Source organism: Cuculus canorus, chromosome 5 (assembly GCF_017976375.1).
Source record: "Cuculus canorus isolate bCucCan1 chromosome 5, bCucCan1.pri, whole genome shotgun sequence".
In the NCBI taxonomy this organism is placed as follows: Eukaryota; Metazoa; Chordata; class Aves; order Cuculiformes; family Cuculidae; genus Cuculus; species Cuculus canorus.
In genome coordinates this window covers 37,110,606-37,128,187 of record NC_071405.1, presented here as the reverse complement: position 1 = coordinate 37,128,187, position 17,582 = coordinate 37,110,606, and the positions used below count along the sequence as shown (strand labels likewise).

At 40.0% G+C, this 17,582-nt stretch overlaps 1 protein-coding gene across 6 annotated transcripts in view; it reads right to left on the bottom strand.

Annotated features, from left to right (window-relative positions):
- DENND5A (DENN domain containing 5A) overlaps positions 1 to 17,582 on the bottom strand; it is a 72,252-nt gene that overhangs the window by 28,731 nt on the left and 25,939 nt on the right. For all 6 annotated transcript variants that reach the window (XM_054067243.1, XM_054067241.1, XM_054067244.1 and 3 more), the window contains 2 exons: positions 10,217 to 10,404; positions 600 to 917 (listed from right to left, as the gene is read on the bottom strand). In XM_054067243.1, the coding sequence (XP_053923218.1) occupies positions 600 to 917; positions 10,217 to 10,404 (506 nt within the window). The remainder of the gene's footprint in view (positions 1 to 599; positions 918 to 10,216; positions 10,405 to 17,582) is intronic.

The following is a 17,582-nucleotide window of genomic DNA, read 5'->3' as shown; positions in this document are numbered from 1 at the left end:
TGCAAAAAGGGCCATGACTTTCATCCAGGCCACAACTCTTCCCTGATTCTGATCACCCAAAAAATCCAACTCACCACAAGCTGTGCATACTCACTTGCACAGGGAATCAGACACTAAGACACTTGAAAACATCAACCAGAAAAGCATGACAATATCCCTATGGCAAGCATATTACATACAAGGAAGATTATTGTATTCTACACAATCAGAAAGAAAGATATCTACAGAAACCAAGTCTAGATTCCAACTTCAGGATTACTTGGACATCAGTTTTAACTACGCAAATCATAAGAGAGTGGTTTAAATTTAGAATAAATCTTAAAAGCAAGAATAAACGAGGCAAGGTGTATTTTTAAACATGTTATCCTGACAAAGAAACACTTGAGGGATAGCCAAAGGTTTTCCTAGAGGTTGTGGGATTAAATCCCAGTCCTCCTCTTCTTCAAGCTTGCCCTTGTCTCTAGAGATATTCAAAAGGTTTGTGAACACATTAACGTCAAGTTCTTAGTAGTGATGACAGACAAACGGAGACTCTGGACCACAACCTGAGATGACATCCTATTGCAGCTCCAGAGAACGCAGATAATTTCACAGCTTACCTTTTCTAGACTTACACCTGTTCTTTTAACAAGTGCTTGGAGTCTTGCAATAGTCTCATTTTCCTTTAGCAGCTCATAGGAATTCAAAGGCGATCCTGCTATGTTCCCATTTCTTTTATCAGAAACCAGGTCACATGCTCTGAGGCTCTTCATCTTGGAGGCACTTTCACTGCAGTGAAGGTTTCCCTCAGGTGGAATTCCAAAAGCCATTAGTATCTCTGAAATTTCCTGAACAAACTCAAGTTTATTCGGGAACTGGGGTAAGTCTTCTGGCAGTTCGATGAAATGGTTGTCTACATCCACAAAGCACAGGTTAGCCTGTGGATTTAATTCAGAACAGGATACCATTACAATATCACTAAGCACAAGGTCAAGTTTTATTAAACTCTGGAGTTTGTTAAAAGACTCAAATACATTTATATTTGTTTGGTTATTTTGTAAAACAGAGTTGCCCCAACCATAACTGAACTGGCTGGCTGGCTTTGAAGAAAGCAGCACAAGGCCTGCATTTCCAGGTCTTTCAAGGAGGTAACTAAGAAAGACGACTCATTTTAAAGTTGTTTACTAGGTACAGAAATTGTACCATATATTAGGTATAGATGTGCAAATTTTTTCATATACATACAGCCAGATTTAACTACAGGTTATTTGCAATGCTATTGCACACACATGCTTACATAAGCAGATGACTGCCTGTTGCTCATTTTACCAGTGCACTCCTCTAAGAGATTTGGCCAATCCCATTCTAAAAGGTGTACTGATACTGCAGAAGCTGCAACAAAGTTATCTTCTCTTTTTTGTAAGCAACTTCAGGACTAAGGCAATTTCTTGAACACATTTAGAAGTTTGTTTCCAAGGGGCAAAAATCAATTGAAATAGTTTCAATTTAATTTTCTTGTTCTGTTCTTTATCTAATTTACCAGAAAGAAAGACCACCTGTGTGGCTTCCACAGCAACATCAAAAGAAGATACATATCTTTCAGGATTACAGGGCGAGGTAAATTTGGTGAGGAGGGGGTTCCCCTCTTGGCTTCTGCATCGCAAAGTAACAAATGGCTTCCTAACACTACATAATTACAAACCTCACAGTGAGAACACCATTCATGTGTAAAATGTCCTTGGAAAGTCAAGTGTACAGAAGAAATGTTGCTTTTCCATAGAAGCATTTCAGGATTCTTCACTGCAGAATTAATGTGGACAGTCACTCAGCCTTCCCTTCGCCCAGATTATAGAGTAGCTTCATCACATTACTTTAAGAGGCACACCTGAACTCAGCTTTCACTATAACTCTGAGGCAAAAATACATATCAAGTCATGAGAGCTAACAGATCTTCAGTTAGTTCTTATGAGTCAGTAAGCGCAGAAGGATGGAAGCACTCACAATTTAACAGGAAAGAAAGAATTGGAAGAGATTAATCTCACACTGAATGAATGATGGATGATCCCAGAAATCAGAGCAATGTATAGAAGCAATGAAGCATCAGTAAGGACAAAGTACTTCTGGCAGGATTTTGCTGTGGGACCGATCATGGGTAGATGAGGATAAACTGTGCCTGATGAGATCACTTTATTCACGCAAACTGGTGTGAAAACGTCCATTCAATACTTGAAACAGATTTACCCCTCTCAGCACTGCTAGTGAACCAAGTTAGGAAGCCAATTCTCCTTAAAATACAAATACGCATTGTGTTTGATTTATTGAACTTTAACCTTAAAATTGAAAAAAAACCCCTTGTAATTCTTAAAGCAGAACTCCACTGGACATATTAGAGTAGATCTGCAAAGAATTTTACATGAAAAATTCCAATTCATGCTCTGCTACACTATTACTCATAGTTATGAAGGTATGTGATAGAATTCCAGTTCTCCATTTCCTGATGTTTTACCATTTTAATACTAGTATTTATTTCTTATCCTCAAAAGAACGCATATAAAACAGTTCAGTAGCTCCTGCATAGATCCCTTACTGTAAATTAAAATAAAAAATTGAATGAGGTGTGCAAAAGAATTCAAGGTCAATAAATAGAACCAAGTCCTTGATTCTGAAACAGCTTCTGGTACACCCTAAAAAAGGTTTTTATTTTTTATATTGGGCAGGTACCACTTTTCAGATTTCCCCAGTATCACCACAGCTGAAACACAGAAGGTGGTGCGCGTGCAATCACCATAGTATCACCACAGCTGAAACACAGAAGGTGGTGCACGTGCCTGCCTAGCAATGCAGCTCCAACAGCAGGCTCAGGATGCACAAGGAGGGCATCTGCTTCCCTTTGAAAAAAAGTTCAGCACAAATGGACAGCACACACATAAGAACCTTCATGCTTCAAGGAAGCACTTGAATTTAGGAACTTCAAAACCCACACTCTACTTGTGGTTCTGTGATGATCAGATGTCAAGTCAGCTAATATTTATCTGAACACTGTAAGCATGTCAAGACATGAGAGAAATAAAGCCGTAAACCAGGCACAATGACTACACAGTCAGTGCTGAGGGAAGAACAAAATACATTTAATATGCCATAAGCCATCTGAGAAATGGCAAGACAGACTCACTAAGAAATTCTTCAAGCAGTTGAATTGCATTTCTTCCTTTATAAACTCTCTTTGGTCAATGCAGTTCAACTTTGCTTCTTTTTATTGACACAGATTCTGCAGAAAATATCACTCTGATTAGGTCTGGCTCTACCTAAAAAGTGCTTGGCCAAAAAGTAACCAACGTAGAGATTCCAGTCTTCACACTACAAATCAACTACTTGCCAATGAAGAAAAAGCCAAATTTAATGCTTTGCTATAACTACTTTTAAGTGTCTAGGCTCATCTGGCTAATTCTCCCAACAGTTAAATATCCCTTCTGGACAGTTTCTCTTCAAGAGCAACACACAGTTTAAAAACTTTAGGCCACTAACAATAATTGCTTATCACGAAACTTACTACATTTCTCAGAATTTACATACATTGGAAATACATTAGTGCAGAAATACTCTAAAGAGTGTAAATAGTATTTCTGGGGACACTACACTTATCCAGTGTCTGGTTAATAATGTGTAAATTAGAGGACTACCAAGAGCAGCACACGTACTAGATTCAATAGACAGCTTTAGCCTCTCATAATTTGGGGAGATGGAGTTCACCTTCAAGAACTGCATAAGCACTTCTGAAAAGGCTGCGCTCCTCAGGGAACAGAAATGCTGAAGACACTCCATTTCATAAGCCCTTCAAGAGGTACCAAGCAAACATTTTTCCATAAAAATGAACTCCTAGGTAAATAAACTACCAGTAACAGACAACAAAACAGCCAAGTCTCACAATGCTGCCACACTGTAGATCCAACAGAAAGGAATATCTCCCTCAAAAAGCAAGAGAAATGAAATGGCAATTATTTTCAATTAAATCACGGCCATTCAAAGCATTCTGCATGGTGGGAACTGGGAAGTACACAAAGTAGAAAAATAGTAGAGTTCTTAGATCACAAAGCTTCAGTTATTTTGTTTCAGGAAGCAGCACAGGTGAGTCACAGTTCTGCATGCAAGCCCTTATGGATACACTGACCATCATTTTACATATGCAAAATTAAAATGATACACAAGACAAGATACTCAGCAACATGTGTAAGTAGAGACATAATTATAAGCGCATTCTTCAGTCAGACACTTGGTATTTTTTTGGTATTTAGGGTCTTTAGAACAGTCAAACGTTCTTTTATTTGTTGCCTGGGTATCAGTTTTCTGACCAAAAGAAAACTTCAAATAGTTGCACACCACTTTGATGTCACATTGTTAGAAGAGAGGACACAATGTCATCACACAATAAAATTGTTCCTGAGACACTACACTAAGGAGCAAGAGTGTCATATCCTAATTGAAAAACTTGTCTTTCCCACAAACTTTCATTGTTACAAATAACAAGGTGTCCAGGTGAAAGTCTTACAAACCATGTAAGTATGGATGCAAGTATTATACAATGGTTTGGGCTGGAAGGTCATCCAGTTCCAGCACCCCTGCCATGGGCAGGGGCACCTCTCGCCATATCACAGTGCCCAAGGCCCCATCCAACCCGGCCTTGAACACCTCCAGGGATGGAGCATCCACAACTTCCCTGGGCAACCTGTGCCAGGGCCTCACCACCCTCATCGTGAAAGCTTTCTTCTTAGCGTCTAATCTGTATCTTCCCCCTTCCAATTTAAAGCCACTCTCCCTTGTCCTATCACTACAAGTCAATGTCCATATATCTGATGCCAAAATCTGGCGCCTTGAGATCAATAGTACAGCTTTCCATAGACTCAGTGGGGTATGAACCACAACCAGCAATGCCAAAACCAGAGGACAATTGCAATTCTATGGTTTGACCTTAAGTACAATAAAGGCCAAACCCACACATATCTAGCAATGCCTGCATCAAACCCATATCCTTCCTTTCAGCTCTGTTCAAAAATACAGAAGGAAATTATCAAGGTTCTGCCAAAATGATGTTTAAGAAGGAACTAATATCCACTAATAGCAAGTAGGCTCCCCATGCCACTGACATCTTTAAATGAAAATATGCTTTATTTCAAACATTACTTCATAATCATAAGGTACTTTGGGTAAACAGATGCCTACAACGATACGAAACAGTCAGTCCTAATGGCACAATCACCACTACTGAATTTTCTGTGCAGGACAGGTGCTGAAGCTATAAGTTACATACAGGTTTCCACATCCCTCCTAGAAAGTCTGATTAAAACATGGTTCCAAGTTAAGATTTCTGATTCAAGATAGCATTGAAAAACTAAAACCAATTCATCTACAGCATGTATCATCTTTGCGCACCAAGTCCAAACCTTGCAAATAACCACCCACTTCACCTAACACACAGAAAACACAGATATGCAAATTTATACACACAGAGCTGGCTGGCGGAAAATGTGTTTACAATGGTCCTAAACTCTGAAGGATACTCCTGCGCCATTCCTGCAACCAAATTGTGAGCATTTGCATTTATTCTCAGCACTACCATTCTTCATGTCCACCCAGAATTTCTTACTCAAAACAACTTAGAGCTGCAGCTTTCAGAAACATGAATTTAACCCAAGTGGCTGTTTAACACAGAAGTACTGAAAAACATAAAACTGAAGCCTGTCAATAAATTTGCAGTATTATAAAGATCTATCACACCAGCAGATCACTTGAAAATACATACAAAGCAGTGATCATTATTCAAAATAATTATCTTAGTCAGTCTGGTCTGAACGCGTGGGCACGAAGACAAAAAAGAGGCTTTTCAAGAGATCTTTCTTATCTTCTAAACCAACATATAAAAATAAAATCCTACAGAATCTGTTAAGATTTAGCATTGAACAACATCTTTTTAACAGTTAAATAAAAATACTGTGAATGTATACCTGTCTTATATTAGCAGAGAATGGGATTTTAGCTTTTAAAATCTTTCTCCTTTTCAAAGAGAAAAAGCTGTTGTTGAATCACTCCATTAAAATCAAGTTTTTTAATGAGATACTACTTTTGGTTGATTCAAGCAGTGCTGAAAGACTCAGTGTTGCTCATTTTCACTCAAAATAATTCAAATTTCCACCATTCTCCTGCACACAGAAATTCAGTAGCACAAAATGGCCCAGATTAACTTGCTTGTTAAAAATACACTGCTAGAGCACTGCAAAAGTTCCTTTAAAAGGAAATTCAAAAGACACATCAAAACCCAAATCGTACTTTAGTACTTGCTGGCTTTATGATCTGCAAGAAAACTAGTTTAACCACTTTTTTTGATCAATGTTACCGATAAACAAACCACACTTCTGCTAGCAACATCTGAAAAAGCTCCATTTTCATCTCTTCCCCTTTGATTTCTGTAGTGCCTCAGTCTCTTCTGGGCTCCTTACATGCCTCTGATGCAGCTATCAATGAAACCACAAGGATGCTCATGCATATAGAAAGAGCCCTCAGCAAAGCAGCAATGAATACAAGAGCAAGCTTAGCTTTAAGTGCACTGTGTCACTGGCACGAACAAGAAACTCAACCCTACAGTAAGTCTCAAGTCTTTTCTACAATTTTACTGGGACACAAAGAGTCAGATCTTCAATTCATTGGTGAACTTCAATTAATTCCCCACCTGGCTGTGTTTTTTCATGTACCCCCCGAGGGATAGTCTAAACCTGAATTTCACACTAATGTAGTTATTTTGCTGAAGATTTTAGTCATCATCTGAAAAGAGTCAACTTGTAGGATAAAGCTGTGTTTCCATGCTCCCACAGTAAAGCATTCCCTCAAAGCATGAGATATGACCAAAATATAGGAGACTGTCACCACCAGCAAACCAAACCAAGCCTTATGGCATGTGTGCAAGACTTAAACCAAACCTGACCAACCACAACCAAGAAGTCTACAGTGACACTGAGACATCCATGCTACGCTAGGCAGCAATATTATATTCTTCCACTTCCACAATGCCCTGCGATTGAGAAGCACTAACTAGATTTTCTATCAAATCCCACTTCTTTGGCCCTTATGTAAATTAGATATTGCTTTCTTTAACAGCAGGTGTCCCGTGCATCCACATAAACAGATTAGCAACAGAGAGGCAGCTTTTGCAGTTTCGAGACAAAGGGGAAAAAACATTTTTTTGCAGAACTCCGAATAACTTAGAACAGAGAGCAGCTCTTTATATACCCTTTGTGATAAGTGAAGAAAATTCTGATACTATATCTATGAATCAGGAACCTAGAGGCAAAGCTTGGAAATTATGTTACTCATATAACTCTTATGACTTCATAAGAGATCACATACATTACAAACTTTAGAGATAACAAGTGTTAAATATTAATATCCCTTTTGATACTGATGATAAATTTGTCTTTATTGAAGTACAAATAATAGTATCCATATACCCTCTTCTACTGTTGTACAACATGTTTTATGCATGTTCCTTCTCAGTTTCCATGCCAGGAATAAGGTGTAGAGCTTCTTGGGCTCTTTAAGTGAGAGGTATCCAAAAGTCTAATCTTAAAGTAGTTTTGAGATGAACCTGTAATCTGCATTTCTAAATATATTAAAGCTGACTGATTAGATTACTAATATCAGAAATACTGATACCAACCAATAGTTTCACATAGCGAGAGCAGCATGCATTTTGAATTCTGCTTTACATTTTCAAGTGGTATGTTTACCTGTTGTTGCAACAGCAGGGCTTTTGGGGCTGTTTGGAGGCTGCTTTTTTAGAAAGTAAACCCTCTACAATGAAAATCACAACAACAGTGAGCTCCTGTTCTTCCCAGTCTGCATTGCCTCTCAGATAAGAAAATCTATTGGTATAGAATAACTTCTTGGTCATCTCTGAAGGTGCCCAGGTTCAAGTGCGTTTCTATGCCATAGCTACATTCCCAGTCTGCAGTGGCAGGACTTCAACAGTTCATGAGAAACTTTAGGCAGCAATGATTACCAAGGTGACTTCTCAGACTAAATCATACTCATTGTGTACAAAGCTTTAAGAGCTCATTCTTTGAATGAGAAAGAGAAAAGCTGAAGCTTCAGAAGGACAAGTTTAAGTCCTGCAACAAATTCCATTGCATGGGCACATTATGGCTGCTATCTCAGCCCAGTGTGTCCTCCTCTCCTTGCCCTCACAAATTCTGATCTCTGCAAGATACTATCAATACCTACTACTTCACCTTCATAACAGGCTGTCTGTAAAACAAAATGCATTAAAAAAAAATCTGGCATCATAATTTACTACTTTGACTTCATTTTTAACATCTAAAAATAGATAACTATCTTACTTCAAAACTCCAAAGTAAGCTGAAAAAGCTCCTCAAAACCATTTACCTCTTGAAAAATTGAAATAGCTATTGGAAATTAAAATATGTTTATTTAGTTGGAAGTATTACAGTGATTTTAAAATGAGGAAATTCTTTACAAAAGGAGGACATTCTTTTAGAAGACTATTATAATAGTGAAAACATACTAACATGCATATTCACATACGCATTTTACTTCACCAGCTATCGTCTCTAAAAAGTACACTAACTATATTATTAAGGCATGCCTGTACATCCAAAATTTTGTAAAAATATACTATACCAAATCAACAGACTGTTTTCATGGCAAGAACATATATTACACTGCTACTAATTATGCCAGTGCAAAAAAGAGGGAAGGAGAAAAGAAAGAAATCAAGAGATTAAATACTTCAGTTTTCATAGAAATTACAAACACCGTTTGAAGATAAATTTTACTTTAAACTTCCCAGGGAAAACAAACAAGAACTCTCAGCATATGGATTTGAGAAAAAGAGCAATGTTGGCATGGTGACCAGACTGGAGGTTCACAAAAAATATCTCGTCTTTAATTTCACATAGCTTTTTTAAGAAGTTTTTTTCGTGTCAAGCTATGTTGCAGCACTGCCTGATAATGAAAATAAACACCACTACAAAGCCCTCCGCCTGCCACACTTCTGTTTCCCAGTAGTGTAAATGATAACAGAAGAAAACAGACAACCAGAAGAAATGGCTGAGATCAGAGAATCCTACCAGTATCTACGAACAGGGTGCTGCTTGTGGTTTACCCAGTTCCTCCAGGGAAGGGTACACCTACAAGTGAGCAAACTCTAGCAGAGGCCAGAGCGGCGTTGTTCCACAGGTAACAATCCCGCAAGCACCCGCTTTTCCCATGGGCTCATCGAGAGGTGTCCAGCTTGACAACACCCAGCCAGACCACAGTGTAACACTCAGCATTTCTATACACAAGTGCAAATACGCAATTCAACGGCGCTCGATGTGAGAAGTCATTCAGACGATTGATGCCTCAAGAGCCAGGCACCTGACATACTTCCAACAGCAGCAACTGGCTCCTGCAGATGCTTCCTTTGCTACCTCAGGTAGTGCTCAACCACTGTTAGTCCCCTTATCATCACAACCAGCTCTTAAACTCTCTCTTGGCACATAAAAACAAACTCTATATAAGCAGTTTCCATGTACTCTCAGTCCCATGTAGGAGCTGCAGGACCTTTACAGACCTTTTGCTTCTCCTTTATACAGTGGGCTGGTGTAAACAGAGCCTCAAGGCAGGGCTTCCTGAGCACTATCCCATTTAGCTCGAGTTTGCTTAAATACCTGCTGACATTTTGCTGCAGGTGGAAATATGCATTCTAGAAGAAAATTTGAAATACTTTTGGTGCAGAAGCCTGACAGGCTGGGTCTGTGTAAGCCAAACCCAACTCAGAAACGCAGTGCAGGGAAAACCAACTTAATCCCATGCAGCCAGGAACAGGCCTAAGCACAGCACACAGAAGCTGACCTGGCACCACACAGAAGCTGTCTGGCGCTTCTGCCACTTACACTGCGCTTTCCTGCATTTCCTAGCATTAGCTAGGGCTAAATTTTGAAGCATGAAAAATGTTCTTTCTGTAATCCCACTGCATCAAATAGTTTAATTTTATCAGAGCATAAAATTTCCAAAACAGGGGTTTTATTTATCTATTTCACCAGATTCTTCTCTGGCATCTCCAAAAAATAAAGTAAGAGCCACCACACTTGACAATGGCTGTTACAGTTAGCACTAGTGCTTTGGCTCATTTCTTACTTCCCTCACAGTCATACCCAATGTTCAACCAACCAAGACAAGCTCTTCTTACCTCTTGAGGAAGTTCCAGCTTAGACCTGTCATCTAGCCCATTAGAGTGCAAGCCCATCAGGTAAGGGACAGGAGCGTCTAGAAAATGAAGGAGGGATGCTGGGAGGATAGGAACATACACATGCTGCCACTGAAATGGGAACATTAATGCCGTGATGGTCTCTGCCACAGTCATCAGTCTCTGATAATCTGGAAAAGATCAAGAAAAAGACAATATTTCTTTCAGAAACTCTTTTAAGCAAATGAAGCAAAGTTAAAGAAATGAGAGCTTGCTTTAAAACAGAAACCACGAAACCCAGTACTAGCTGAGCAGCATCTTAATGAAAGCCTAGACTTGTACATCCAGACACATTTTGCTGAAAGTACAAAGAGAGCTCAACGCAAAGTAGGTCGTTCTACAAGTCACATGGAAATGAGCAAATTGAGTCTTAGCATCCATTAAGTCACTTTCTGCTACCTATACCAGAGCTCCCGGGAACACCAGTTTGAGTACGGAAGTGGTATTGTAACTGGCTAAGAAATATACTGGAAATCATTTCTCTTCTCTGCGCTTGTGGCTTTCTATGGAAGCCTTGGATGAATTCCAAGGCATCTGGTATCTCTCAGATAAACGTTTTTTCAAAGAGTGTTTAAATGTCTATAGAGCATGTTGCAGAGTAGCCAACTCAACAGTGTGACCAAAATAACTGCGCAGAAAATCACAAGAATCAGCTTCATTTATCCTTTGCCATGTATGACCAAAGTCCTAGTTCCATGTAAAAACAACTCATCTCCTCCCAGAATTAAACAGCAGTGCTAAATGCACCTGTGCAACATGCATACCAACCAGCAGCTGGTGGATAGAGCAGTTAACACGGCACCACACTAGGCCAAAACCTCACCCTCCTCTTTTAGACTACGGAAGCATCTTCAAGGGTTTTTGCAATCTATGCACCGTAAAGGAGAAGGCAACACCAGGCGAACTCAGAGTTCGCTAATACAACTGCTGAAACATTCAGAATGCTGTTAAGCTGCCAGGCTGGAAAGAGTATCAAAACAAGCTCACAAGACTAAGACAACTCCTGCCTTCAGTCAAGCTACATATACAAGCTGGACATACGGCATGCCTTTTTCACAATACTGCAAGAATATCCAGTTGTTCTTACAAAGAACAGGGGGGATAGGATGAAGGGAAAATTCGGTATCCTTCATATGTGTTGGGGGGTGAGGTATGTGTGTCTTCTCCTAACATGTTCACAGAACTACAGACACTATGAAACTGGGAAAAACACTTGGATGCACAGATTCAGGTGCTGAGGTTCCGAAACTGCTGTACAGTTACAGAGCACAGATGAAAAATGCATAAAAAACTTTTGTTCTAAACAAACACTCTGAAGCTAAACTGTGCGCTTTCTAAGGTTCTGGCTTTAATTCTATCCTTTAACCATCCTCTGTTCAGACTTCAGATAGCAAAAGATGGAGGGTCAAGAAATTCAGTTCCTAGCACTCGTGATGGATTTTGTTTGAAGTCAAAGTCGCAGAGTTTGGGCTCTGCAGAGTCCCGCAACCCAAGAAGAACTCATCACAAGTTTGCTAACATCAGTCATAATTCTGCAATCTAGGCTTTTGGTTTTTCTCTTCCAATCAATCTAGGCCAATGGAAAAGGTCACTGCACAGAGCTACCTGTCACTGCCTGACAACAGATCTATTGTGGCTGAAGAAGCCTTCAATCAAAACGAGCCAGAGTAACTTAAACAGTTTAAAGCTTTTGCTAAAAGCTTACTTGGACTGAAACACATTGGGGGAACAATCAAGGAACGTCACCAGCAGCATTCCCCTATTCTGCCTGGACACCGGCTTCTGCCTACACAGTGACTTACGGGTTTGCAGCTTTAATCACAGCCTGACTGCAAGGAAGTGATGAATTAATGATAAGCTTTGGGAAGAAGAAGAATCTATTCCATACCCTATTTTCTTCAGCTTTAAAAGGATCTGTAAATGCAGCCATAGATATACAAACATTCCAGCTGGTTGGTATTCAGCTTGTTTATTTGAAAGAACAAGTCTCAGAATAGAAACAGTGTTTTCCTACCACACAAAACCCCCCTGTCTAATCCTGCAGGCTAATTTAAATACAACTTCTCCCTCCGTCATGAAGCTAACTTTAGTATTCACCTTTCAAATTAATTACAAAGTAACATCAATTACTCAGAATTTCCATCCACTCAGCAGCTACCTCCTAAAAGCGAGTTATCTGCAAATGCAGCTCTCCAGTCCTGGATATTCACATGGCTTAAGTCGTTCCCAACTATTTGGTCTGCACAGCCACAGCCTGCAAGTAACAATAACTACATTCTGCGGGCTTTATGCACATCAGGAGCTGCTGGTAAACGTGAAGGACAAAGGCAAAAAGCCAGCAAACATAAACCAAATTTACTTAAATGTTTTCTTCAGTTATACCTACACTAAGAGGATATAGAGCTTTTTGTTTTTAAAAAAGAAGAAAGCAGCACACTTCCAGTACCAAAGCAATATCTACAATTTTAAAATAATAACAACTAAATTAAAAGAGGGAAGAAGTGCCTCAGTAGTGGTCTTGCTCTTGTTTTTAAAACCAGAATGGGTTTATCTTGGTGCAGATCACATAGTCTTTTGGCCTCATATTGTACAAGAGCACTAGTAGGGAAAAAATGACATACCACTAGTGCGCTGTTTGGGAAGTACTTAACTGATGACTGTGCAAGGAAAAGAAAATCTGCTACTTGTGAACACAGCCACTTAAGAACACCGGAAAAAGGCTGATTTTTTCTTCCAGACAATCACTATAGGTAAAATACATTATCCTTTGAGGTGCATATAAGTTCTTTACAGTAGTACTTATCTATTTCTCATATACACAGACATTTCTATTTATCTCTAAAAAGCAACTAAATCCAGGGAAAAGAATTAGTAAGCAGTCTTTGATCTGGAAAGAAAGAAGAAGGATGGAAAGAAGGTGGCAGCTCTAAGAACCACAATTCTGTATCTTTTCCCACACTCTACCAGAAAAAAAGTCTATCAAGTTTATACAGAAATTCTTTGACTTGGCCAATTTAAAAATCATTACATGATCACACTCTGGAATATTTTTTTCCTTTTGATCTTCCTACTTCGTGGATCACAATGAAATACTGTTACATTCGTCGAGTAATTACTAAACTTTAGGACATGAGGAAAATGGCCTCAAGTTGCACCATGTGAGGTTTAGATTGATTAGGAAAAATTCCTTTATTGAATGAGTGATGAAGAATTGAAACAGTCTACCCAGGGTAGTGGTAGAATCACCATCCCTGGAGGTGTTAAAAAAATGTGCAGATGTGGCACTTCAGGACATGGCTTAGCAGAAATGGTGGCTTTGGGCTGAGACTTGAACTTGATGATATTAAAGGTCTTTTCCAAATTTAATAATTCTGTCATTCTATAATTTCCATTCTATGTGCAACTCACATGTTGCTGCTTTAAGTCAGAGTTGTCTCTACAGTGGACAGTGGAGAGCCACTACTATAGACAAATTTGGAGATATTCAGAAAGTACATGTATAAACTAGAAAGATGGGCTGCTTGACAGGACTCGGATTCTCTTAAACTTGAAGGGGAGCAGAAGGGAGAAAAAATATATACACAGTCCCTACAGACAGGTAGCATGCAATACAGTTGAGCTACTGGAATAAAGCATTGCCTGAAGAGTTTCCTTTAGGCATGCCTGGTCATAGAAGAGAGCATGGTGTAGAAGAAATATTTTTCAACAATTTTTTTCTAAGCAGAGGTATTCAGTATGTCAGATACCTTAGAGAAAACAGACATTTCTTTAACTGGGCCTTTAACTTCAAAAAACCCTGTAACTGTGGAAGAGAGAACTACGGTTCATGGAAGCAGCGGGTCAAATTATTTCCTATTCATGTTCACTTCTGTGTCTGAGAGGCTGATTAAAAATGCCTGCACAAACCAGCAAATCTCCTAAATCACTGGAGGCATACGAAGAAAACGTCCTACATAAGAGATTAGAATTGGACATCATGGGACAGAAACACGGGAAATAAAATTAGTGCTTTAAATCTCCAGAGTGAACATAATTTTAAGCAAGTGTAAGAAAGATGGGGAGAAGTATTCAAAAGCAGAGCAAAGCAAAAACCCCTTCATTTGTACATAAAAATGGCAGCAGACAGCAAATGCCCAGAAAAAAGAAACTGTTCAAGATCATTATCTGTAGCAGTGGAGCATTATATTTCTCCTTTTATTGTTTTTAGCTGTTTAGAAAACCTCCTCCAAGCAGATTTCACAGCTGTCTTAACTCGGTGCACACTTTTCAGAAGAGCTGTAGGTGCTCTGCAGAGATAAGGAATAAGTCTATTTCACAGACACAAGAGCTACATGAATTGCAGGAATGCAAACCAGCTCCTGCCAAGTAATCTGCTGAGGGCACTACTGGAGCCTCCCTCCGCACTGCTGTAGCTTTGGCAGACTTGCTTAGCACTAGGAGCAGGTTCAGATTCTTCACTCTTACAGGCACCTGCATTCCTCTAACATTTTCCCAAATGGGAGATAATAACTCTCTCAAGAGGACAATCAAATCAAGGAATTCATTCCCTACGTTTGGCTTACAATGATCCAAAACATACAGGCTCTGCCAATATAGTGGGACAGAAGAACAATTTCCAGAAGCATGAAGTCAAAAACAGTCAAAGGAATCTTAAAACAAAACACATTCACTGCCAAGTGCGGTTACTCCTACTCCAAGGATCGACTGCAACTTAAGATACTAAATAATTTGTTTCAAAAAGCATTACATCTGGCAGCAAAGTCATAGAATCACAGAATCATAGAATGATTTGGGTTGGAAGGAACCTTAAAGTTCATTCAGTTCCAACGCCCCTGTGATGGGCAGGGACAACTCCACTAAGTCAGGTTGTTCGAAGCCTCATTCAGTCTAGCCTTGAACACCTCCAGGGATGGGGCATCCACAACTTCTCTGTACAACCCATTCCAGCGCCTCACCAGCCTCACAGGAAAAAATTTCTTCCTAATGTCTAATCTAAATCTCCCCTCTTTCAGCTTTAAACCATTATCGCTCATCCCATCACTGCACTGCCTGATGAAGAGCCCCTCCGCAGCTTTACTGTAGTCCCTTTCAGCGACTGGAAGGCTGCTGTAAAGTCTCCCTAGAGTCTTCTCCTCTCTAGGCTGAACAACCTCAACTCTCATACAGGAGGTGCTCAAGCTCTCTGAGCATCTTTGTGGCCTCCTCTGGACTCGCTCTAACAGATCTATGTCCTTTCTGTGTTGAGGACTCCAGAACCGAATACAGTACTCCAGGTGAGGTCTCATGAAAGCAAAGTAGAAGGGCAGAAACACCTCCCCTGACCTGCTGGCTACACTTCTCTTGATGCAGCCCAGGATACAGTTGGCTTTCTGGGCTGCAAGCACACACTGCCAGCTCACATCCAGCTTCTCAGTGATCAGCACCCCCAAGTTGTCCTTTTCAGGGTTACTCTCAACCTATTCTCACCCAGCCTGTGTTTGTTCTTGGGATTGCCCTGACTCAGGTGCAGGACCTTGCACTTGGCCTTGTGGCACTTCATGAGTTTCACACAGCCCCACCTCTCAAGCCTGTCGAGATGCCTCTGGATGACATTCCTTCTCTCCAGCGTGTCGACTGCACCACACAGCTTGGTGTTATTGGCAAACTTGCTGAGGGTGCCCTCAATCCTACTGACCATGCCTGCAACAAAGATGTTTAAACTGGTCCCAATACCAACCCCCACAGAACACCACTAATCACCAGTCTCCACTTGGAGATGTTGACCACTGCTCTAAGTGTCACGATCCAGGCAATTCTTCATCCAACAAGTCCTCCAAGAGTTTGAGGATTTTTTTTTTTTTAAAAAATAAATCTTACAAGCAGACCCTCTGATCCTGACACGTACCATTCTAAATCTAAATGCACCCAATGAGTATCAATCTCTTGTGACCTAAGAGAATAAGAAATTATCCCAAATCACCTCATCAAAGGTTTAAACAGCAACAGATGTAATCCCAGAAGACATTTCAAAAATTCTCAGATTTATATTCTGAAAGACAACCTAGACCTTACACTACTGCACGTGCAAGAACGTAAGCAAGCCCTTAGAAAAGTTCAAGCAATTTCTGATACCATTTAGAATCGACTGCACCATGACTTATCTAGATTCAAAATTCCCTGTTTCATAAACAGCAAAAAAAACCTGATGTTAGTCAACCACACAGAAGACAAAGAAGAATGTAATAGGAGGATATACTAGTTTACAAGCAAACCAACTACCACAAAAACCTAAACAAACCAAAACTAAGCAAAAAACAGGAAACCAGTAAGTAAAGGTACAGACAACCAGAACCTCAGTCAGATGTTCCATTTTCCTACTGCTATCATTCTTTTGAACAAATGAAGCAATCACTTAACTAAAACAACTTTCCAATTCACTGCCACGTAGAAGAAAACAGAATATCATGGTTAGAAAAGACAAAACCAGAAATTACAGGAAGACAAAGTTGACTTTCTAGAACTTCAAAATACTTCACACTTGCATTTCAAGTAATACAGAAGTAAGATACATTTGTATCAAAAGCATTTTAGAAAAGGGTCTTCAAGTATTTTCTGAGTTGAACCTTTAACTCTCTTCTTTCTGTGCTGGGAGCACTGAGCCACATGCAGTAATTAACTCACTAGAAGCTTTGTAAGTATTCCAAGTTAAGCACTAGCAAATCATACCACAAGTTTCTTTAAGAAAAAACAGCAGGTTAAAAAAAAGTGTCAGAGATTAGATCCCTCAGAAAGCACTTAAGAGAAGCTACAATTCAAGAAACTATGGCTACTGTTACCAAGAATGCACTGTCATAAGTAGTTCACCAAAGTCGGGGGCCAATAGTCATAGAACCATAGAATCACCAGGTTAGAAAGGACCCACCGGATCATCGAGTCCAACCATTCCTAACAATCCCTAAACCATGCCCCTAAGCACTTCATCCACCCATCCCTTAAACACCTCCAGGGAAGGTGACTCCACCACCTCCCTGGCAGCCTGTGCCAGTGCCCAATGACCCTTCCCGTGAAGAATTTTTTTCTTATGTCCAGCCTGAACCTCCCCTGGCGGAGCTTCAGGCCATTCCCCCTTGTCCTGTCCCCTGTCATTTGGGAGAAGAGGCCAGCTCCCTCCTCTCCACAACCTCCTTTCAGGTAGTTGTAGAGAGTAATAAGGTCTCCACTCAGCCTCCTTTTCTCCAGGCTAAACAGCCCCAGCTCTCTCAGCTGCTCCTCATAAGACTTATTCTCCAGCCCCCTCACCAGCTTTGTTGCTCTTCTCTGGACACGCTCC